Consider the following 25,617-nt stretch of genomic DNA (forward strand, 5'->3'; position numbering starts at 1 on the left):
CTCTCATTACTAGACCCTGCAGTAAGCTCTCCTGCTCTCATTACTATACTCTGCCGTAAGCTCTCCTGCTCTCTCATTACTAGACCCTGCAGTAAGCTCTCCTGCTCTCTCATGACTAGACTCTGCAGCATGTAAGCTCTCCTGCTCTCTCATTACTGGGCTCTGTTCTCAGCCCCGGCACTGCTCTCCAAAAGCTACAATTCCTCTTACAACTCAGTTTCTAAGACTCATATTCCAATTGTCTTATTAAAACGATACTACAGTCTTGACCTGTGTGTGTGCTGCAAGTACATCAATATGCAGTGATGCAGCACTGGCTTACACTGCACCACACATTAGGAGGGACTGCTTGAATGGGAGTTGGGTCTGTGCAGGAGGTCACTGATGGAAACAGATACTACAGCACTGTGCATCATAGCCGATTTGAATGGAGTTGCAGCAATACAATAAAAATCTGTATGTTACCCATGATGATTCCATTGGGGTCCACTGGGGGCTGCCACACCACTCTCACTGAAGTCAGCCTGACCTCAGGAAAGACCAGTCGCACCGGGGGACCTGGGACTGAGAGGACAGAGAAGATAATGAAATACATGCTCCTTAAGGGAACACTGTAGTTGCAATCACAACTTCAACACTGCAAGGTACATTCTGTATATGTACCAGCCAAAAAACACAGGGACGCTTAAGCATTATGACACGTGGTGGCACTATCACGGCAATCTGACTGCAATACCTGGGACTACAATATAACATATTTTATCTAGTGTATATCCAGTATATATGTATATCCAGTATACATCCAGTATATATGTACAAAACAGGGTTCTGTTTTTAAATGTATCATTCATTGATATAGTTTTTAAAAAGGGAATTGCAGTTATATATAGTATTTACTGTGGTCAGAATCACTACGAACTAACCAACTACTGCACAATATAAAAGAGATTTACAAAAACGTTTTCTGAATACACCCAAATCAAATCATGCACATATTTCATAACATTTTAGCAATTAGTCTAGGGTACTGTATGGTACACTTTTGGCACTGCCCTTGCTAAAACCTTATTTTTTTCCCCCCTGACAGTTGAAAAGTGGCTTGACAGGAAATTTGTGAAAGCACGATTGGGCTTTCATTAACAACATGGTCACTTAGCCCATTTTGGGGGTAGTCGTGAAAGACTGCAGTGATGTATGGGACCTATCTCCACCACTGACAACCTGAAAGATCATTGCTGCTCTCCATCACCCTGGGAATTAGGAAATATCTGTCTAATCCAGGGAAATGTTTACGCCTATGTTCAAGATTCATAAAACAATTATCAGCACAAGCTTTTAACCAGTGAATGGCACTCGACAAATTTACAGACGCAAAAGAAATAGAAAAAAAAAAACAATACATGCGACTGTGATACTAATTGTGAAATAATGAGTTATCTGATCTCCTTGCTAGACAGCTAAGAAACCAGCCATCAAGAAACTGAAACCAATTTATTGTCACATCTTCTTCTCCCATTGCATCCTGCCTGTGTTCAGTTTACCAGCTAGGTGGGAAACGGAGTCTGATAAAATGAATTGCCCTAGGGTTACATAACACACATGGTATAGCTCAGTAATTTTCTACAGCAGGTTATATGGTACTGTACTGGCTTGCATTCCTCTGCTCTCAGGGTAACCTATACTTACAAGAAGTGGCATCTTGACTGAATAACCTTTTTAAAAATGTTTGCAACTTAGTGCTCATAAAGGTAACTGGCTGATAGCAATGTCCAAAGGCAGGGATAAGCGCCGTGCAGGCTACTGTCAAGACAGCAGTCCGTCCAAGGCTGCTCCTCTGAATAGCATGTCAATGGCACTGAATAAAATAATGGTTTAGTGTTGAGGAACTGTTCCAAGGACTAGACTGAGAACACTAAGCTTAAGCAGGAAAATAACTCAACAGCTCCCCTGGCCACAATATATACAGAATGGGCAATCCTAATTGATAAGAACAATAAGTCTGGTTAAATAAAATTGTAATTAAAAGTCAAGACAAATACTGACTTTGTGTAAAGACAAATAAAGTTCACATTTTCCAATGCTGTGAGTCCACTCCCTAGTGAACTGCCACAACAAAAAAAAAGTATGCAGAAAATGTGATAAAAAGAGTTCACAAGATTAATGCAGCGTCCTTCAACTGGGTATGCTGAGCCTGCCAGTGCTGATAAAAAGTTTCTGAAACATTGTTATGATGAAGAGGAGAGGCCTCACCTCACTGATATCTCTATCTTGCATCCTTCTTCTACATTCACTGGCCTAGTTTAAACAGACAGGTGCTGTCCATGTATTTGTACTAATGCTCTTCCTCTGTATCTTTTTGCTAAGCTAAAAGACACAAGACACCAGGCAGCATGGCTTGTATTATTGAATAATATAACGGACAGAGTACAGAATGAACTCACAGGTATGCAAGCACATGGATTTGTATGCCACATTTCAATTTGTAACATGAAAGCAGTCTGTATTTGCACTGTCAAACTGGGGCTGTTTAAAAAGGGTAGAAAAGGGTAAATACTGCCTCTTTTGGCATAGATTTATCCAATTACTTTTTTGGGTCACTGTGGCAAAGTGGCTGCTGATTGTGAACAGGTGCAGAGATGATGCAGTGCAAGAACAAACACAGACAGGAGACTGTAATCTATTTGGAAAAGGGAGTCTTTTATTTATACTCCTGGTCTGGTGACCAAACAATAAATCTCCGGCAATACACACCAATGTGTAATGCAGAGGGTAAAGACAAGGGATTGCAACCCAAATAACAAATACACATTATCCACCCGACAATAATAACGCTGGACACGGCACCAGTCCAGGTGCATGCAGTAGTGCTCGTGGTGGGTGACTGTGGTAAAGTGTTGCTCCGGCTTTGTGCTGGCCCAAGGCGACAGCTCCAGATATGTGAAAGCCATCTGGTGATTCACAAACAAAGATAATTTCTAACAAACATAAACAAACAAAACACTTACCAACATTATTTCTATTAACAGTGGTTACTGTGTCTCCCACGGTCCTTCAAGTTCAAATGCAAACCAACCAAAGGCGTAGATTGCGATTCTCCGGCCCCTTTTATGCTGTCACGCATTACCCCTTGGTAAACGAGTGTAGCTGTCTCTACAGTCTGCAGCTGCTACGTTATTTCCCTTCAGGGTCAACATGTTCTTGCAACGGAGTCTCGCCTTCTTCCAGACTGACCGACTTCCCGACCCTGGAAGGTTTAGCGCCCTCACAGGTCGGGAGGGAGATTTACAACCTAGATTCATTATATTTCTGTCACAGTCACATTTAAGTATGGCTGGTAAGGCAGACAGCTTGTTTTAGCTGAAAGACTTTAACCTCCTCTGCCCTTTCTGAGGTACATATCAGTATTACATTTTTTTTTCCTAATGGATGTTAAAAATAAGATGAGAGGAGTTACAGCCTAATTCCTTGTGGATATGTATATAGGACAGTGCCCGATATTCAAAATTGACTTTAGCTATGGATAGAATATGATTTTATTTTTGTTTTTAACAGCGTCATTACTTATTATTCATGTTACATTAATGACTTTCCAAATCCCCCTATCATCCAGATTTCGTCCCAGAGAGGTATTGCATTACCCACTGTTGCAATCTCTGGATAGCAAGCAATACATGGAACAATATAAAAAAAAAAAAAAAAAAAAAGAAAGAAACATAACAAATAGGTCACAAAACAAAACAAAACAACCAAGCACAAACACAGAACTTTGACATATGCTTCTCAACCTTGAGCTCCAAGCTATGATGAAGGAAAAATATATTTTTTCTCTGTGTTTTCATACCTAATATTGTGTTATGTAGGGTAAGGGTAGGGTAGGGCCCTGTGTGTATGGAAACAAAAAGATTTTAAAGATATTTTAATAAAAGTCAAAGGAGGAGATCCGTCTTTGAAGAGCAGCATTAATACATAAGCCCACAGTTTGCCTTGTGCTTTCTATACTATACCCTACCCAACTACTCTGCTTTTCTCATTTTCATTACTGGAGGAGCTACCGTATTGGACTCCCTGGTTAAAATAATTGGAGAAAAGGTCTCTTGGCAGGCCCCTAGATTCTTCAGAACAGGCCCAATCTTAGCAGTTTAATTTAAACTAACAGTACTGTCCTCACCTCAGCAGTTTTTGTTTGTATTATCGAGCCTGGTTTAATTATAATTATTGAAAACGTAGTAACATAAAAAAAAAAAAAATCCTTTGGGTTTAATTTCTCCCACTGGTTGGGGCTGATCAATAAGCTTCTTTCGACTTGCAAATTAAAAACATAATTAGAGGAGCTTTGCCTTCCCAGTATGAATCAGCGCTTGTCGTTATCGTCTCCTAACATGTTATGTGTTAGGAATGAGTGAACTTGCCATGAAAGGCAGGCACATGTACAGTATGTACATCTGTTATGCATCCGTCAAAGGCGGTCATACCAATCCATGTCAGCCTCTGTCTTGGACAAGAGAGATTCACATCCATCTGAAGGAATACACCTTCACAACTAAGAATGAAGTCAGGATAGTTGGGACCCAATATGATATGCAACAACATGTTTCTTAAATCAAACAAGCAACCCATTTAATCAGGCTACTGACCTGAAACAGCATTCAAAACACTGAAATTGCTGTCAATGTATTTCTTTTTTTGTGGTCATTGTAATCAAGAAAGAGAAAAGCATTTACTTCAGAATTGCGTAAATCAAATTAGGCAGAAAATAAATAAATAAATACATCTACAGATGAGGGCAATCATCATTCTGTGATAAGAATGCTTTCCTCCTGCAGTGATGCACTGAGTGCCCATTGATCTTTCAGAACAAGTTTTTGTGAATTTGAGAAGCAGATTAAGTGCATTACTGTCTTGAAAATAAAAGTCTCCTTTCTTCTGCTCCATTATAAATGAATAATGATAAAATATGTATTTTTTCTCCTTTAGACATATTTATCCTTCCCACATACACAGCAGACTAGGGGAAGCAGTGGCATCAGCTGAGTATCGGTGCCTCGCTAGGGGAAGCAGTGGCACAGGGTGAGTAGCAGTGCCCTGCTAGGGGAAGCAATAGCACTAGGTAAGTATCAGTGCCTTGCTAGGGGAAGCAGTGGCATCGGCTGAGTATCGGTGCCTCGCTAGGGGAAGCAGTGGCACAGGGTGAGTAGCAGTGCCCTGCTAGGGGAAGCAGTGGCACAGGGTGAGTGTTGGTCCCTCGCTAGGGGAAGCAGTGGCAGACGGTGAGTAACGGTGCCTCGCTAGGGGAAGCAGTGGCACAGGGTGAGTGTTGGTCCCTCGCTAGGGGAAGCAGTGGTACAGGGTGAGTGTTGGTCCCTCGCTAGGGGAAGCAGTGGCACAGGGTGAGTAGCGGTCCCTCGCCAGGGGAAGCAGTGGCACAGGTTGAGTGTCTGTGCATCGCCAGGGGAAGCAATGGCACAGGGTGAGTAGCGGCCCCTCGTCAGGGGAAGCAGTGGCACAGGTTGAGTATTGGTCCCTCGCCAGGATAAGCAGTGGCACAGGGCGAGTATCAGTGCCTCACTAAGGGAAGCAGTGGCACAATGTGAGGATGAGATCACTGCTACCATCCACCTCAATAAGCAATGATGTCATAAAAGGACACAATCAATCACATTTCTTATTGGCTCCGTTATGACCTCTTGTCACCTCACCCTCCAGATGTTAACTGATTGCAGCAATCTTTATCACAGAGCAGTCGGCCTGCTTCAGCAAGCCCAGCTGAATAAATTGTATTTTCCTTCTTTAATCTCCCAAAAAAAAGGCTGCAGAAAAAGTGGCACTCACAACTTATAGCTGTTAAAGATATATAACAGCAAATATCTGTCATGTGTGTTAGCTCTGACTCAGGGGACCGTGTGTACATTTAGTTAGATCTCTTATTTCACTTGAGTAGTGTAGGCAATTTGTTAGCTGCTGGCTTCTCTACAATAAAAAGCACCCCTACAGGAAATATAGTGGCACATGCCTTTTAATATTACAATTAGGGCCTCTATTTTTCAGGTTTTATTAATTGTATTTTTCGATTCTTATTTTTAGCTATTTCCGAGTTTTACGTAAGTCGTTTTTTCGGAGCTTTCGTTTTTGACATACTTGTTTGAAATTAATGTTTTTCGTTACTTTCCAAAACGCTTTCCAAAATGTTTTTTGTCAAAATATGTACAGCAGTAGCTCGACAGTACTTTCACACTTAAGTTGTACTTTCTTTCCTTTGTTGTCTTCCACAACGAAATCCCTATAGTCACAGGCACATTCTTCTGGGGTTTTTGTGTGTAGGCATTTTTGTACATTTAATGTAGGAATGTGCTGTCACTCAGTAGTTGGGGCGGGTTTAAAGAATTTAGAATGAACCAATGATAGATGCAAGTCAGGAAGGCGGGACATTGCCTTGCAGCATTGGGAAATGTACTTATTATTATTTTTCTAGTAGGTTTTATTTTTTTAAGGGGAAAAGGGTAAAGTCAACGTGAATTGATTAACCACTTCCACAGTTTTTCTGGTGTTTTAGGTGTTTATTGGCTATCCACCGATTTAATTTTCCAATCTCTCAACTAATCTGCTTGTCTTACAAAATGAGGGAATGGAATGGAGGTTTAAAATGTGCAAAATGCTAACACCGAAAAGAGTAACAAGCTTAATGCTGGATAATATGCAACTTGTTTATTCACCAAAAAAAAGGTGTATTTTAAACAATATAATTGCGATTTGAATGGAATTTGAAGAATACCACTTGTTCCTGAAGAACAGAAGAAAATAAAAAAAGGCTTACTACTGAGTTCCAGTAACATTTTTTATAAATAAATGCTTGTCACCCTGCATGCAGGAGAACTTAGACAAGAGCAATAGACAAGAATGCAAGCCGAGTCTGACACTGTAACTCCGCTCCCACACTGAAGCAACAAGTTTACAGGGAGCAAAGCACAGAAACACACTCCCTCAGGGGTGGCCAGTGAATCCTTCGGGGCTGGACACATTGCCTACATCCTTCTGGATTCAGCTGGAAACAGTCAGAGCAGAAAGCCTGACTGGCATCCGAGACTTAGAGAAGTAGAGAGCCGCTTGGCAGTCAAGCGAGAGAGAGAGAGAGAGAGAGAGAGAGAGAGAGAGAGAGAGAGAGAGAGAGAGAGAGAGAGAGAAGCGGGGGGGGGGCAAAAGTGAGAGTGGCAGAGCAGACGTACCATCATCCTTGGATCTCTCGAGGACCGGTGGGGAGCTGGGAACGCCGTCACCAATGCGGGTGAAAGCCAGCACCTGGATCTCATACAGGACGTATTTGCGCAGGTTTCTGAGCAGGACAGACTGTGTGAGGTTCCCTTTCACTACGTGGATTTGAGGGTCTGAGCCCGAATCCTTCTCTTTGTACAGCACCTGAACAGACACAAGGGGAGAGGAGCATCAATAACAATTAAGTTAAACTTTGATGCTTTTGGCATCTCCCGCCAATAAAGCTCCTTTAAAGCCCAAGGAGACAACAGGCAGGCTTTTTCTATTATTAACCCATCTGCTCAGGGCTTCTCAATTAGCACAGACACATAAAGGAGTCGGGAGCTTGAAGACAATATAAGAAGGTGCTGCTAAATCATGACTGAAAAGAAAAGAAATCCACCTGCTAGATCATGATCTAATGGTCCACTTTTCATTGCAGTTAGTAAATATATAGCTGTACACTTCCTGCAGATATTACTCAAATGCCTAATAATTCCCATCACTAGCCCATGAAATACAGAATCATTGTGATGGTGTTGTGTATGGTGAAAGCTTTTACATTTTGCTTCTGGCAAAGCACTCCTCTCCATGACACACAGTTGAATTTGTCTTTATCGAAAACGGTCTGTTTTCATTTTGCTTGATCCAAGTAGGAAACCAAGGCTCGCTCAGCTCAAAGCTTCAAAACTAAATTTCTCAGCAGCTGGAGTTTTGATACTAAACTGCTAAGTCTAATCTGTGATTGCAATGTCTAAATAGACATGCAGGTAAAGTACAGCTCCCTGACGTCTACAGCGAGTTACCTTGAATCCAAGGATGTATCCGTTTCGCTCATGCTCAGGAACAGGAACCCAAGTGACCAAGATGCTCGTGGAGCTCACTGCCTCTGTCGTCACATTTTGTGGAGCACCAGATGGAACTGGGAATAGGAAATAGAATTCCAGTAAAAATCCTAAAACCTTCACTGGGCCTTCTAGTACCTTCTAGATAGATTCTATGTTACCATGGCAACAGACCTCTAAACTGGAAAAAAAAAATCCCGGTATCAGTCACATTCATACGTATGTACATGGCTAATGACGTTTGTATCAGACTACCTACGTCATCACTGCCTGCACCACTCAGTTTAATGTCAACAGCCGTCATATTTATCATTAACAACAAGCACTGTAAAGCAGGAGAAATGAGATATGCCCTGTGTTCAGTGGGAGAAACAAGATCATTTCACTAGCTACCTGAATAAGACCTGGACGTACATCTATCATTTTTTTTTCTTGTCAGTGAAAAAAAAAAAAAATTAGGATGACTTTGAACATATTTTTCTCCAAAGCATAGCAGCGTAACCTGCACATACATAACTATGAATGCAGCGTTTTCTACAGCTATGCATCACAGTTTACACAAGCAAAACAAAACTAGAAGGTAAGCAACACAGAATATATAAAATAATAATATGGGTCAGAATCTATTGCTAACGCAAAATCAGTGCAGTGTAAAGACTAGTGAAAAGTAAGTAAGTAAATACAAGCAGCTTTCGGGGAACACTGATGGGCCCCAAACAAGGGATTGACTCTTGTACTGCTGAACTTACCCACACTTGTATTTACTTACTCTCCTGAGACATGTAACAGTCGCAGTTTATAATATCACACAAACCCTAGATGGAATTATTTTCCTGTAACTCACTGAAGCCCATGTATTATTATATACAGTTAGTGGACAAAAAATGGAAACACCAATGTAAAGTCACTTAATAGGGCATTGGGCCACCAAGTGCGGCCAGTATGGCCTGTAGGAGTCGTTCCAGAATATCTCATAAATGCTTGATTGGGTTCAGATCTGGTGACTGAGAATGCCATGACATATGCTCTGCGAATGGGGGCACTGTCACCCTGGAAGACCCCCCCCCCCCCTCCCCGGCAGGAAAGAAATGCTGCAACATGGGGTGAAGATGATCACTCAGTGTCATTAAGTAGCGATTAGCGTTGACCTTGCCATTAAAGAGAATGAGTGTACCCAAACCATGCCAGGAAAATGCGCCCCACAAAAAGGTTGGCGCCACATGTGCGCTCATCCTTTTGTAGTGGTGAAGGATGATTCATCTGACCATATCACATTTCTCCACTGCTCGGTAGTCCATTGCCTGTGCTCTTTGCATTGCCAGGTGTGATGAGCAGTTTGTGCACTGCAACCCAACTATGGTATTCCGCTCTATAGAAATCTGTAGAAAATTAATGAAAAATAAAAACTGAAATAGCTTGATTGGATAAGTGTCCACCCCCCCTTGTAATAGCAATCCTAAATTAGCTCAGGTGTAACCGCCTTCAAAATCACACACCAAGTTAAGTGGCCTCCACCTGTGTTAAATTGTAGTGATTCACATGATTTCAGGATAAAGTCAGCAGTTCCTGTAGGTTTCCTCTGCTAAGTAGCGCATTTCAGAGCTACAGGCTTTTATGACCAAGACTGGTCAAAGGCAAATGCAAGTCAAAAAAGAGGTTAGAAAGGCCAAGAGAGAAATAGAAATGAACATTGCTAATGTTTTTCTAATATTACAACAGCAAGAGAACATTCAAAAAGGAGGTTAAATGTCTAACAGATACAAATGGCAAAATCATAGATGAAGAAAAAAAAATAGCAAATATATTAAATGATTACTTTTCACAAGTTTTTACAAAGAAGGATACGGACTACATGCCCCACATGTCATCCAGTTCCTATCCAGTTTTAAATAACTTTAGCATAACCAAGGCAGAAGTGTTAAAGGGACTAGGAGCTCTTAAAATAAACAAATCCCCTGGGCCAGATGCGATCCTCCCAACAGTACTCAAAGAAATGAAAGAAGTTATTTACAAACCGCTAACCAAGATTATGCAACAGTCTCTTGACACAGGGGTGGTACCGACAGACTGGAAAATTGCAAACGTAATACCGATCCACAAAAAGGGAAACAAAACTGAACCAGGTAACTACAGACCAGTAAGCCTGACTTCTATTATATGCAAACTTATGGAAACTATAATAAGATCCAAAATGGAAAATTACCTATATGGTAACAGTGTCCTGGGAGACAGTCAACATGGTTTTAGGAAAGGGAGATCGTGTCTAACTAACCTGCTTGATTTTTTTGAGGATGCAACATCAATAATGGATAATTGTAAAGCATATGACATGGTTTATTTAGATTTCCAGAAAGCTTTTGACAAAGTCCCGCATGAAAGATTAATTCTCAAACTGAACGCAGTAGGGATTCAAGGAAACACATGTACATGGATTAGGGAGTCGTTAACATGTAGAAAACAGAAAGTACTGATTAGAGGAGAAACCATTATAAATATCATATGGGAGATAATGAAATTGGACCTGAAAAAGACCTAGGAGTTTTTGTTGACTCAGAAATGTCTTCATCTAGACAATGTGGGGAAGCTATAAAAAAGGCCAACAAGATGCTCGGATACATTGTGAAAAGTGTTGAATTTAAATCAAGGGAAGTAATGTTAAAACTTGTCAATGCATTAGTAAGACCTCATTTTGAATATTGTGTGCAGTTCTGGTCAACTTGCTATAAAAAAGATATTGCTGCTCTAGAAAGAGTGCAAAGAAGAGCAACCAGAATTATTCCAGGTTTAAAAGGCATGTCATATGCAGACAGGCTAAAAGAATTGAATCTGTTAAGTCTTGAACAAAGAAGACTATGCATAGACCTAATTCAAGCATTCAAAATTCTAAAAGGTATTGACAATGTCGACCCAAGGGACTTTTTCAACCTGAAAAAAGAAACAAGGACCAGGGGTCACAAACGGAGATTAGACAAAGGGGCATTCAGAATAGAAAATAGGAGGCACTTTTTTACACAGAGAATCATGAGGGTCTGGAATCAACTCCCCAGTAATGTTGTTGAAGCTGACACTCTGGGATCCTTCAAGAAGCTGCTTGACGAGATTCTGGGATCAATAAGCTACTAACAACCAAATGAGCAAGATGGGCCGAATGGCCTCCTCTCGTTTGTAAACTTTCTTTATGTAAAGTGTGCATGTGACAACAACATCCCAAGCACTCCACAAATCTGGCCTGTATGGTAGGGTGGCAAGAAGGAAGCCATTACTCAAGAAAGCCCATGTTGAATCTCGTTTGAAGTATGCAAAAAATGCAAAATTCTGTAGCCATGTGGCAAAAAGTTTTGTGGTCTGATGAAACTAAAATGGAACTTTTTGGCCTAAATGCTAAGCGTTATGTTTGTTGCAAACACAACACAATACAGCACATCACCCAAAGAACACCATCCCTACTGTGAAGCATGGTGGTGGCAGCATCATGTTATGGGGATGTTTCTGATCGGCAGGGACTGGGGCACTTGTCAGGATAGAAGGGAAAATGAATGGAACAAAGTACAGAGAAGTCCTTGAGGAAAACCTGCTGCCCTCTGCAAGAAAGCTGAAACTGGGACGGAAGTTCACCTTTCAGCATGACAACGAGCCAAACCCACAGCCAAAGCTACACTGGAGTGGCTAAGGAACAAAAAGGTAAATGTGCTTGAATGGCCCAGTCAGAGCCCCGACCTAAATCCAATTGAAAATGTGTAGCATGACTTGAAGATTGCTGTCCGTCAATGCTCCCCAAGGAACTTGACAGAGCTTGAACAGTTTTGTAAAGAAGAATGGTTTAATATTGCCAAATCTAGGTGTGCAGAGTTGGTAGAGACCTATCCCAACACTCACAGCTGTAATTGCTGTTTACAACTATTATACACAGCTGTAACAATTACTATAGTCACAGAATTATTGCTTTGAGATCCAGCTTTTATTACAGAGCCTGCCGTGCGGGTGTGTGCATTCTCTGCTGGGTGACGGGCAGGAGATCGAGACGGAGGTTGAAGTTGACACGCCCTGCAGGTGAACAGGTTTTATTTACATATCAACACACTGAACAGCTCATGTGACACCTATCTCTCTCTCTCTCTCTCTCTCTCTCTCACTCACATACGCACACACACACACATCGGTGAATTCAGGTACTTCATTAAATTTATTTCAATAAATACACACTATTTACAATAAACATTTACAAAAAAAATCTTTTCATGCGCAGGGCTCCTGACCTGCCACAGTGCTGTATACACTTACATTAGTGTCGGGTAATTTGCACCGTAGCAAAATGCATGGGTTTATAATAAAAAAACAAAAAAAAAACACTTTCAGTTGTAAGCACAACTGGCTTTCCTGTAGCCCACAGGTACTCAATTACATTCTCTGGCGGGTAATGTCCAAACCTTGGGGGGCCACAGGGCGCCATGATGTGTGTACCGGTGGGGTTTGTTTAAATGGTCAGGAAAAGCTGACTATGGAATCATATTTTACATACAGTAACAGAACTTTGCAACACTACACAAATAATTACTTACAATGATACAATGCTTGACTGCCATTTAATAATAAAACTAGAAAGCAAATATATTTTTTCTGACAATATTTTCCTGACAATGTTCAAACGACATCTTGCAAACAAATAATTATACAAATCCCACTGTAATGCTTTTAAAACAGCATGTTATTCATTAAAATTTTATTAAAACTAGAAAATGACTCAGCAGCAAGCATCCAAATTAACTAATTAAATTATTTATGACGTATAAGCATCTTATTAAGCGGCTGATTAAAAGTGTAGCACTATGTCTAAATATGCATGTTCTAACTCCAATGTGTTTAAATGTAAATGAAAAGTTTCTAAATTAAATACATATTATGACAGTAAACAGAGGGAAAATAAACTTAAGTGCATATCTAACGTGCCATCTTTGAGAGGCGTGCCGTAGGTACATTTTTTACTGGTGCCAAACAAGATTTTTTAAGCCAAATAAAAGATACTGACGCTCGGCACTGATGCATTGCACTCGGTACCAACGCTCAGCACTGATGCAGTGCACTCGGCACCAACAGAGTGCACTCGGTACCGACGTTCAGCACAGACACGTGTACTTAGTGCCGACTCTCTGTGCTGACTCGATGCACTCGGTACCGATGCACGGCACCGAAGCAGTAACCTCGAAACTCACAGGCGAGATCGGGGATGATAAATCGCAGTTACTGCAAGTGGCAAGTTAGCAGCGTCACCCACCTGCAAGTCAGTCACTGGCTAAAGTGCTTAGTCAGTGCGAACATCAGACCAGCAGCAGCCTGCACCGAAACAGTAACCTCGGCCCCTAAGGATCAGGGGCGACGAGTCGCAGTTGCTGTATGTGGTGAATCAACAGCGATGCCCACCTATGAGTCAGCCACGGGCTAATTCTAAATTTTAGCACAAAAAAAACAAAAAAAAAACAAACAAAAGCTAGCTTAAAAAAGTCTTTGTAATAGCACTACAGAAGAAGTACTAAAACAGCATCGAGCTGCTAGTGGGAACGCATGACACATTGTCATTAAGTAATTAAAAGCGTTACTGAGATTTTTTTTTTTTTTTTTAAGCTGCGTACACAAGTGAAAACTGTCAAATTTAACTTAAATAAACTCTTCAAGAAATAAATGTGGTAAAGTGGGCGTTGCACAAAGAAAAAAAAAACAACACCATTTTGGTTTTCGTTTATTACTCTCCTTATAACAGAAAATAGAATCACAACAAAACACTGATCACCTTGCTAGTTTGGCCAGCATCTGGAAAGTGTGGAACATTTTCGAGTGATGTGTATTACCTGCACCTGTATCCCCCCATTCTGACACGCTTGCCAAATCTGAAGCATCACTTTGCTGATGTTGTGTTAATACCACACATCACTAGCCATTTTAGACACAGACATGGATTTCTGCCTTAGAAATAATGTGCAGCAATGTTTGTAATAATATTCAGATAGTTTTACCGCATTAAACAAAATAATATTACTCCATACCGCTGTTTTCATATCGCACTAACACTAGGCGGAGATTTGTGACGCATGCCAAAACGAAATATCATCAGAATGAAAGCTGGCCAGTCAGCTCACTTGTCCCTGATTAGGTTGCCAAAAAAAAACGTTCTTAGGGGACAAAAATACCCTGTTGATAAAGGCAATATTACAATCTTGCGTATCAGCAATTTCAGCTTTTGTAATGAAGGACAGCTGACACACGACGGGCCAAAACGAAGGATTTCACAGGCCGCCAATTGAGGAAGCCTACTGTAGCTATTTTGCATTAGTGCTGTACACATGGGTGACATTGCTTAAGAGCTTGATCATGGCGGGTAAACAGTTAGGGTTGATATATGACAGGCAGATACACGACGGATTACTGTGTATATATTTATTAGTGCTTACAGCAACACTCACCAGTGGGGCTGATATTAGCTGACAGTCAGAGCGCACCAGGAGAACACACCCCCCACTGATCAACTCCTGCCAATGGGGTGCTGGCAGGACACGCCCCCGACTCACAGCAGCAGCAGTGACAAGCAAGGGAAAGCGAACAGTGGCTCCAGCAAAGTAAACCCCACCGCTCGCCTCCGCGACAATATACAGTCGCACACAAAAGTATTTGGCCATTTTAAAAAAATCTGAAAAACCATAAAGAAAGTGATTTCTATAACTTTGAATTGCTCTAATTAAAGATCTACATTAAAGTAGAGATTCAGCTTCATAATAAAAAAAACCCTAATTATTAAATAACTTGCACTAAATAAAAAATAACATGCAAAAACTAATTTCATACTTTGACAAAAGTATTTGTGTACCGTTACATTAGTATTTGTGCCCACCCTTCATTTACAGCTTGCAGTCTTTCTTGTATTTTGCCACCAGTTCTTTCCAGAGATATTTGCGCTCATTCTTCAACACATACAGTTTTGCGTTCTGCAATCGACTTTGGTTTCCTTTCTGCAACAGCAGCCTTCAAGTCAATCCACGACATCTCAATGGGTTTCAAGTCTGGGGACTAAGATGGCAAATCCATAACTGTAATCTTCCTTTATTTCAGAAATTCCTTTGAAGACTTTGCAGAATGCTTAGGGTCATTATCCTGCTGAATGCAAACTGCTAGCACTGGGTAACAAATGAGAGTGAAAAATGTCTTCATATTTGACAACATTCATTGATCCTTCTACAATACAAAGGTCACCAGTGCCTGAGGAAGAAAAACAAGCCCATACCATCACACAACCTCCACCATGCTTAACACTGGGCAGGATTAACTTTTCTTTAAATTCCTCTCCTCTTTCTCCAAGGATATTGTTGCTTTGCTGGTGAAAAAAGTTATATTTTGGATTTGTCTGACCATAAAATTTGGTTGAAGAAATCATCAGGGTTCTTCAATTATTCAATAGAATTTTTTTTTTGTGTATTGTTTTTAACAAAGGTTTGCATCCTGGTTTTCACCCATGGACTTTGATCTTATTAATGTATCATTGAATTGTTCGCTCATGAATTTCTTGACCATCTTCTCTCAATTCTTGTGTCAAAACTTATGCAGTAACCCAAGGATTTTTCCGGACTGCTTGAACAATTATTCTTCCAAATTTTGCAGAAATCTTTCTTGGTCTTCCACACCTGGAGCTAGTTGCAGTAGTTCCTGTTCTCCTGTGTTTGTCAATAATAGCCCACACAGTGCTTTTCAGTAAACCAAGTCTTTCTGCTATTTTTCTGGTAGTTTCTCCTTTTTTGTTTAGTTGTATCACTGCCATTTTAAGATCATCTCTGAACTCTTTAGTTGTAACCATTTTTGCTGCTCTTTTAATCACCCATTTCCAATTTATTTTTCAGCACTTTCTGATTATGTATTTATTTATTCTATAATTGTCACATGTTGGTTTACAATTATGATAATTGTCAATAATTAGCAATAAATGGGTTTCATACGAAATATGTTGTTGCCCAAATAATTTTGTCACAGTATGAAATTTGTTTTTGCATGTTATTTTTCATTTTATGCATGTTATGTAATAATTAGTTGTTTTATTACAATTAGATGTTCTAGAAATCACCTTCTTTGTGGTTTTTCTATTTTTTTTTAAACAGCTCAAATATTGTTCTTTTGTCTGCGGCTGTATTTAAATCTCACACAGCTAAAAAAATTTCTGATGGACACAGATCTTTTTTTTTGCCTTCAAATACATGTAAAAAAAAAAAAAGTTTGTTTGGATATTCTGATATTTGTCCCAGCACCAATATATATTAGCTAGATATTAGCTACATCCAAGCTAAACAGACCAAGCTTCTCACATGCGCATGGCTGGGCTTTGTGAGGCAGCTGTGCTCTTTATGACAGTACCTCAATGCACAAAACAGTAATTTCAGCTCTACAATTAAATAACCCTGTTTTCTCATTACAGCAGACAAACCTAATGTTACAAAATTTTCAACAGTCAGCCAAAAACAGCTTTTTTTTTTTGTTCTGTACAGAACCACATGAGCTGCAAATGGCGCTCTTGTGAAATGAAGCACACTTGTAGCTTTCTGAGAGAAAGAAGTCATTATAAATATGAAGCAAAAAACCAAGGACAACGAGTTAACTACCCTTTACTTAGGACTGTTACATGCCTCCCAGGAGCCAGAGTTATGGACATTGTGTCACAAGTGCCTAATTTATTAAATGGATATAAAAGAGAGCCTATGGTCATTGTCCATGTGGGTACCAGTACATAAGAGATAGAAAATCAGAGGTACTAAAAGAAAACTCTAAGGTACTAACAAAACAAACTGAAAGACTCTGGCTTATTACCTTTTATTGGTAGAGGGGATGAACACTACAGAAGAATGAAAGCTATAAATAATTGGGTAGTTAAGTGCTGTGCACACAAAGGGCTGGGATTTATAAATAACTGGGACTGCACCTAAACAGGGATGGGGCTAGTATGCTAGCCGCTAACATTGAAAAGCATTTAGCAAATTATTTAAACTAGGAGCTGGGGAGGGGAGGGGATTCAAAGAGGTTTGCCCTGGGCTGAATGTTAAAAACAATTAGAATATCTTACCACTCACAGTATTTACTGCTTTTTAACAGACCCTGTGGTGTTTCAGTAATCTTTACCATATCCCTATTACCGCTGCCCCAGTGCACACTTCTGATAATACAACTTTACATCTAGATCTCTCTTATAAAGCACCTTTAATTAATGATTTTATTAAGGATTTTAACCTGGATATTTTAGCTTTAACTAAACTTGTCTTGGAGCTGAGGACAATGTTTCCTTGATTGAGGTGTGTCCTCCAAATGATTCTTTCATTCATAAAGCACGTGGAGGGCGGGGAGGTGGACGTGCCACCATCATTCACAATGAATATATAACTAAACAGAGAATTTCTGAGGGATACTCATCTTTTGAACTGTTAACTCTAACACTAAATACTAAATTACCTGTTCTTATTGTAATTATGTATTGGCCTCCTAAGTCAAACTTATCATTTTTTACTGAATTTAGTGAGTTTTTATCATTATTGTCTGTCAACTAATGACACGACTCGTAAGCTGAAATGTGAGGGTCGCAAATTGGAACGCAGATGGCAGGGTACTAATCTGCATGTTCATTACACTGAATGGAAAAGCCATCAAGCTAAATATAGGAAGGCTCTGTGACCCAGGCTAGATCTTCATACTATTCCAATCTGATTGAAAATAATCCTAGTTTTCTTTTTAGTTCCATAGATAAATTAGTAAATTCACCTTCTAATACTTCTACCCTCATAATTGGCTCCTTTTTTAGCTGCAATGACTTCAAGGTTTTCCAAAATACAATACTTGACATTAGAGATCAGATTTTACAGACTCCTTCTATTATAGACCATTCTTTCTTACCTGAACCTATTAGACCTGTTAGAGCTACGCCGGGGGCTTTTTCTCTTTTGACCTGACAGCATTAGTTCTGCATATGATACTTACTATGTGTGCTCTTGATCCAATCCCTATTAAATTATTAAAATATGTTTTCAGTGTTATTAATACATGCATTTTAACAATTATGAATGAATCACTTTCCTCTGCTATAGCTCCCACTGCATTTAAGGTTTGCAGTGGTAAAGCCCTTGCTCAAAAACAACAACCTGGACCCTAAAGCCCTTAGCAACTATAGGCCAATATCCAACCTGCCATTTTTATCAAATGTTCTTGAGAGAGTTATTGCTACTTGACAGTTTGTAACTTGTAATACTGTATTTGAGAAATTCCAGTCTGGATTTCGTGCTGCACATAGCACCGAGACGGCCCTTGTTAAGGTAGTAAATTATCTTTTGATAAGCTCTGACTTCAGCTTTCCTTCAATATGAATTCTCCTAGATCTTAGTGCTGCCTTTGATTGTCTTGAAAGTTTAGTGGGTTTGTCCTATCTTGGTTTAGGTCTTATCTTTCCGATAGGTTCCAGTACATCTATACCGGGGAGATGAAGTCTGATTTGTCAGAAGTTGCCTCTGGTGTTCCACAGGGCTCTATCTTAGGTCCTTTGTTTTTATCACTATATATGCTGCCATTAGCTGCATGTTATTATCTGAAGTCATGGGATGAATTTCCATTGTTATGCAGATAACACTCAGCTATACTTTGGATCCAGGCACTCCTTCTACTGGGTGCTATTAGCTGCTTGCCTTGCTGACATCAAGTGTTGGATATCACAGAGCTTCTTAATGTTGAATTCTGACAAAACAGAGGTCATTGTTGTAGGCTCACAGCATCAACTAACAAATATCCTTAGCAGTCTCTTATCGGAACTAAACTAGAAATGAGAAATTTGGGGGTCATCTTTGATCCTGAGCTATCATTTGAGAATCACATTAGGAAAATTACTAAAGTATAATTTATCATATGAGAAATACAGCTTAGACCTATTATTGCCATACCTGATGCTGAAACACTAATGTATGCCTTTGTTTCATCAAGAATTTCTCTGGTATCCCAAAACAGATGTTTCTCATTTGCAGCTTGTTCAGAACAGCTCCTAGAATTCTGACTAAAACCGGGAAAAGTGAACACATTACCCCTGTTTTTGCCTCTGCAATGGTTCCCTGTGGAGTATAGATTTGATTAAGATTTTGTTGCCCTGAATGGATTAGCACCCAGTCATTTGTATGAGTTACTGACCCTGTGGGGCTACTGGTTATTCCTAAGGTCAATAAAATCTCCATGGGAGGAGAGCTTTTTCTTGTAAAGCTCCTAAATTGTGGAATGCTCTTCTGCCTGTGTCTGTCAGGGACGCAGGGACCATTACAGTTTTTAAGTCAAGACTGAAAACTTACTTTTATAAAAAGTTTTTCTTGCCTTAGTCGGTTTTTATATTGCTTTATTATTGTTATTATTATTATTATTATTATTATTATTATTATTATTATTATTAGTAGTAGTAGTATATTTATCTATGCATGCATGTTTGTGTGCGTACAAACACTGTGTATATATATATATTTTTATAAAAATGATTATACTATTTGAATATGTTATTTAAATCGTATGATTGTGGTAGATATGAAATATGTTTTACAAATGTATTGTAGTTATTTTAGGTTTTTTATTCTGTACTGTACAGTGCTTAGAAATACTTCTGTATAAAAAAGCGTTATACAAATGCAAATAAATAAATAAATAAATAAACATAAAGAAACCACTTCTGCTGGATCACCAGATGAAAACGTAATGCTGAGTGCGCTTCTTGAAATCATTGTAAGGAAGGCTTACAAAACTGGTAAAAAACTAGTGTGGGTCCTTTATACATTTTGGGAAAATAGCAGTAAAGACACACAGTAGGCCATGTAAGCCTGATGTTTTATAATGTACCCGGTTTAGTATCTTGATAGATACCATGCTATGGAATGTGCTGTGCCTTACCATATGGCTCTGCATAATTCTGTAGACATGTGCAAAACTATTTGTTCATGAAATCAGCTTTGTGTACAAGACAAGTATGATTAATTATGACGCCTACAAGATGATTTATCTTTAATCCCACAGGAATGAAATAAAGCAATGGTGGCTCATGATAACTGTGCTGAACATCTGCCTCAAAGAAAAAACAAACACTTATTGGTACAGCCTTCATCAGCAAACATGTATTTTTAATTTCGAACATTTTGACCTATAAACGTCTCATTTGCAGTTCTATTCACCTCCCTCCCTCGTACATTCCCTCAGAAGATGCTGTTGCACAACAAAATATTAATACTTAAATATAGGCATATAGTTTGTATTTTGTATTACTCCCAAAAATATCTTAAGGAAGAGAGAGTGTCAGACCATTATTAAAAGAAAAAGGGTTAGGAAGAGAGAGTATCAGATCATTATTAAAAATGAAATAAGAAGTTAGTAGATTAATGTTTCCCGGGGGCCATGAACAAGTTCAAGTTCAATTCCCATCAAAATCAAACACTGAGATTAAGCAGTACTAAATCAATCAAATAGTGGCATTTCAAAATCACACAATCCTGATTTTACTTTAGTGAACAGCTATAATAATGTTTTCATTAAAATCTTGTAACTTAGTTGTTTTCTGCTGATATTAAATGTTCTGCTTAATGTGTGTACGTACTAATAATTTAAACTCACATTTATACTGCGGTAGTATTTAAATCAATTGAATATTGGTGATTCTGGTACAATAGTGGCTACCTGACTCCCTGGTGCGGCCCCGCACCACCTCGCTCCAGGGCCCGGGCCCGATGGAATTGAAGGCCTGGATGCGCAGCAGGTACTCGGTCCACTCCTTCAGCCCCTCCAGGGTGATCTCCCTCTCCAGGCGCTCGCTCACCAGCTGGGTCCTGGGCTCACCCTGCAGGTCTGCTCGCCACACACTGATCCTGTAGCCCACCGTCTCTGGGTTCCCGTTGTATTCCGAATCAGGCAGAGGCTAAGGAGGACAAGGAGGTTTGGATTTTTGTTTTGTTTTACTGTCCCATCCATGGCAGCAAAACGCCCATCGGTAGAGTACATTTAAAATTAATTTAAATAAAGAAAAACAAAAAATAAACTTTGGGCAACAGTTTCCTCTAATCAAAATGTATGTCAAGTAATTATTACTAATTTTCTTTTATCAGTTTTACTGTCATCTTGATTTAAGCATTCACAGAGAGGAACTTAGAAGGAATCCTATAATTGTTCTTTATTATTTTTAAACTGCATGCAGTAGTGGCTGTGAATTGTTGAGAACAATATACTGTATATATATTACAGACTATAATAAAGTAGCCCCCACACAAGCCTGCCCAGTAGAGATGTGCTCTCACCACCCATCGCAGCCAGAGGCTGGTCTCGCTGGCCGTGCGGACTGTAACGCTGCTGGGGCTGACATCAGGAGGGGCCTGCAGGGTCTGAATCACCCGGGAGGGCTGGCTCGCCGGACTGGAGCCCACAATGTTCACCTGCCTCATCCGGAACCTGCACATGGCACCGCTAATTAAAACTGGAACGTGATTCTAGGCTACAAAACAACAAGTCTGTCCATAAATTGTGTATCTAAACAAAAAACAAACAAACAAAATCCTCTCGTTAACTGTAAAAATCATAATACTACTGCGACTACTACAGCTACTAAGACTACTACTAATAATGATCCTGATTGTATTTATTTGATTTGGTAAGAAAGATTGTGCCTCCTAATAAGGATGCAGCAGCTGTTATCGTGATCATGGGTAAGGTTGATGCAGTAAGTACAGTATGCATTACATTACTGACCCGACAATACAGTTTAGACAAACTTTAGAGTGAAGGCACTTCCCATTATGCCCTGTATATGATGGTGTGACAAGGAGAGAAGGAATCTGAGTTGTAAGTCTACTTCCCACTAGGTAAGGTTGGTAGTACGCCTTCACGGAGATGGCCTGACTCGATGGTAGGACGTAATTGGAAGTCAGCCATTTTGGAGAAAGAACGTAGTTGCAAGACTGCTAAACAAATCCACTGTGATAAGCTGTGAGGCAGGCGGTGGTTGGATAGAGTGTGGCACTGGGAGGAGTTTGGCAGTACAAAGGGGATGCGTCTTGATTTAAGCATTCACAGAGAGGAACTTAGAAGGAATCCTATAATTGTTCTTTATTATTTTTAAACTATGTCAGTATGGCCCCTTACGCTGAAACACTAACTCGCTGGAGCACTGTGCCTTTGTTTAGCGTTGGTATTTCAGAAGAGCAGCGACATACATCCAGGAGCACCACTATTCCTGCACAGCACAGCACAGCACCACTGCGCTCATGTAACTACAACTGGAGCACTTTTCTGTGCACTTGTGGATTACAGTATTGTGCTATTATTTGAAACCTTTTTGATTGGGACTGAAAACCCGCCGTTTGATCTCCATACCATTGCTGGTATAGGGGGTGGCTTTTGTTAACAAAAATTGACTGTTTTGGAATCATAACGACCTGTTTGGACATTCACTTCTCACAACACCACTCACATTCTAACGGATCAGTTATATGATGATTGTGGTATCCTGACTGTGCATATGTTTATTAGAGAAAGTACTGTACGACTGAACTAGGAACCATTTAGGAGCTGAGCGTCTTCAATTTAATTTTCAGGACACGCAAAAAAAAATGCAACTGTCATAACTGGTGTTACAGAGCATCACTGCGAAAACTACTTACTAATTATAACTACAGCAGCATTGTTTACTGAAATTACAGGGAGACAGATCCTTTGTTTAGTTGGAGGAGTTTAGGAGAAAGTGTGGAAAACCTTCAGTGAAGGTGAATGCCCAGCCTGAAGGTAAAGTGTGTTTTTGGTGTACAATTTGTGTTTTGTTTAAACCTTTATTTTTGTCCCTGTACCTTGTTTATTTTGTTCCTGAGTTTTTAGTAAACGTGTGCAACATGACTTTAACTGCAGCTTTCTGTCTCTTGAGTCTCACTCCTGATAGTAACCACTTAAAGAATATACCTGATGGTAACCTCTTAAGATATATATATATATATATATATTCTTTTTAATTTAATGTGAAATATTTTCCCTCACATCTCTCAAGTTATTGAAAAGCACAACTTTTAGTTTACACAGTCCACACTTTACCCATCTTATAAAAGCTCACAGGAATCTACTGGCCTAAATGTGCTGATGAATGATAACTGCTGCTTCTAACTCCCCAGCGAGCCCTGACACTTTCCCGTTGGTTCTCAAATTACTTGCAATTTTCAGTTTATCAGTGGGGGATAATGGCTTGCAACTGGCTCCTAGACACAAAGAAGAAATCCTTAAAAAGAAGCTAAGGAGCATATCTAAAGCCCTGCACTCACACTGCTGATAAAGATAAAGCTGACACTGAGTTTACATTCGTCTCACCTGTAGTGAGTGAAGGGGGTGAGGTCTGGTATCTCCAGCACCTGGGGGTCAGGGTCATTCGCCTTCTCGTACAGAATGCGCCACTCTTCATCATCGCCGATCCCCCCAACCTGTCGCGTGAGAAAGCAAAGTCACTTCCCGGAATACCTTGTTGCCTTGAACCACTCTTTACCTTTCAGACTGGGAAACTTAACTCCCAGTGATTTACACAATACAAACTGCATGCCTAGGAGTTCAAATCCACTGTTTCTGTTCCTTCTTTACCCCTTAATTCTCTATCTACCCTGAATTAAAAAGACATGGTAACATTGTATTGTATTGTGATTTTGAATTTTTGGTATCAGGAATTATAATAAAAAACAAAAACTTAGTTAATTTGGCTATTCTTTGGTTGCACTGAAATGTGCTACCCATCACTGGCACACACAAAATAAAAAAAAATTCTTAATGTTCTTTTAGGTTGAAGTTTTAAGTTTTAGGTTACTGAAAGGTGGAGTTTTACCACATCTCACAAATTGGCCCTGCTTCTGATCACATTAGCTGTTACAAAGGCTTTAAAATAAATTCAGGAATTCAGGGTCTCAGCTGTATTGTAAGCGAGGCTAGTGCCAGTGTTAAACAGAGCAATGAATTGTGAATTCAAGAAGCAGTAAACACGCACACCTTTGTGGACAGCCTCACTGAGCGCTGAATGAATTCTGGGACTTGAAGTCCCCAGTGCTGCTTTGAAAGTGAGTCTGGAATTGGGCCATCATTTGCATGCTCAGCAGGTGCTAAAAATAAGGAGCTGGCAAATCTTGGATTGTAAATTAACAGCTGTGCCACTACAACGGAACACAGAGTTGCAGTTGGATTAACATAAGGACCTTTTTAGTTTATATTTCCCCATCAGCCTCTTGCTCTCTGGTAAATCAATCTCAGTGGCTCTTAAAAGTATTCACCCCCTTGGACTTCCACATTTTATTGTGTTACAACATGGAATCAGAATGGATTTAATTAGGAGTTTTTGCCACTGATCAACACCAAAAAAGTCCATAAAGTCAAAGTGAAAAATAAAATCTACAAATTGTTCTAAATTCATTACAAATATAAAACAGAAAATAATTGATTGCATAAGTATTCACCCCCTTTGCTATGCCATACCTAAATAAGCTCTGGTGCAACCAATTGTCTTTAGAAGTCACATAATTAGTTGAATGGAGTCCACCTGTGTGCAATTAAGGTGTTTCACATGATTTCAGGTTAAATACACCTGTCTCTGGGAGGTGCCACAGTTGGTAAGTACATTTCCTAACAAAAAATACATCATGAAGACGAAGGAACAGTCAAAGCAAATCCGGAATAAGGTTCTTCAAAAGCACCAATCAAGGGTAGGATAGAAGAACATTTCCAAGGCATTGAATATCCCCCGGAACACAGTAAAGTCCATTATTGAGAAATGGAGAGAATATGGCATAACTGTGAATCTGTCTAGAACATGTCGTCCTCAAAGTATCCAGGCGAGAGCGGCACTAATCAGAGAGGCCACCAAGAGGCCTATGACAACTCTAAAGGAGTTACAGTCTTCCACGGCTGAGCTGGGAGACACTGTGTATACGGCAACAATAGCCCAGGTACTTCACAAAACTGGCCTTTATGGGAGAGTGGCAAAAAGAAAGCCATTGTTGAAAAAAACTCATATCAAATCTCAGCTAGTTTTCCAGAAGGCACGTGGGAGACTCTGAGACCAAGTGGAAGAAGACGCTATGGTCTGATGAGACCAAAATAGAGCATTTTGGCCTCAATACCACACATCATCCTGAGAACACCATCCCTACCGTGAAGCATGGTGGTGGCAGAATCATGCTATGGGGATGCTTTTGCGTCAGAGCCTGGAAAGCATGTGAAGATAGAGGGCAAAATGGATGCAGCAAAAATCCTGGAGGAAAACCTGGTGAAGTCTACAAGAGACCTAGGACTTGGGAGAAGATTAATCTTCCAGCAGGACAATGACCCCAAACATACAGCCAAAGCCACACTGGAGTGGTTTAAAAACAATAAGGTCAATGTCCTGGAGTGGCCCAGTCAAGGTCCGGGCCTCAATCCAATTGAGAATATGTGGAAAGAGTTGAAAATTGCTGTTCACCAAAGGTCCCCATCCAACCAGACAGAGCTTGAG

At 39.9% G+C, this 25,617-nt stretch overlaps 1 protein-coding gene across 1 annotated transcript in view; it reads right to left on the reverse strand.

Moving 5' to 3' along the window:
• Window positions 1–25,617, reverse strand: part of LOC121300447 (protein sidekick-1-like) — an 82,708-nt gene that overhangs the window by 23,559 nt on the left and 33,532 nt on the right. The window contains exons 14-19 of the mRNA XM_041229022.1: window positions 23,460–23,569; window positions 21,410–21,560; window positions 20,796–21,033; window positions 8,052–8,167; window positions 7,221–7,410; window positions 466–564 (exon numbers count right to left, since the gene is read on the reverse strand). Of these exons, the coding sequence (XP_041084956.1) occupies window positions 466–564; window positions 7,221–7,410; window positions 8,052–8,167; window positions 20,796–21,033; window positions 21,410–21,560; window positions 23,460–23,569 (904 nt within the window). The remainder of the gene's footprint in view (window positions 1–465; window positions 565–7,220; window positions 7,411–8,051; window positions 8,168–20,795; window positions 21,034–21,409; window positions 21,561–23,459; window positions 23,570–25,617) is intronic.

This window comes from Polyodon spathula, chromosome 26 (assembly GCF_017654505.1).
Source record: "Polyodon spathula isolate WHYD16114869_AA chromosome 26, ASM1765450v1, whole genome shotgun sequence".
Lineage (NCBI taxonomy): Eukaryota > Metazoa > Chordata > Actinopteri > Acipenseriformes > Polyodontidae > Polyodon > Polyodon spathula.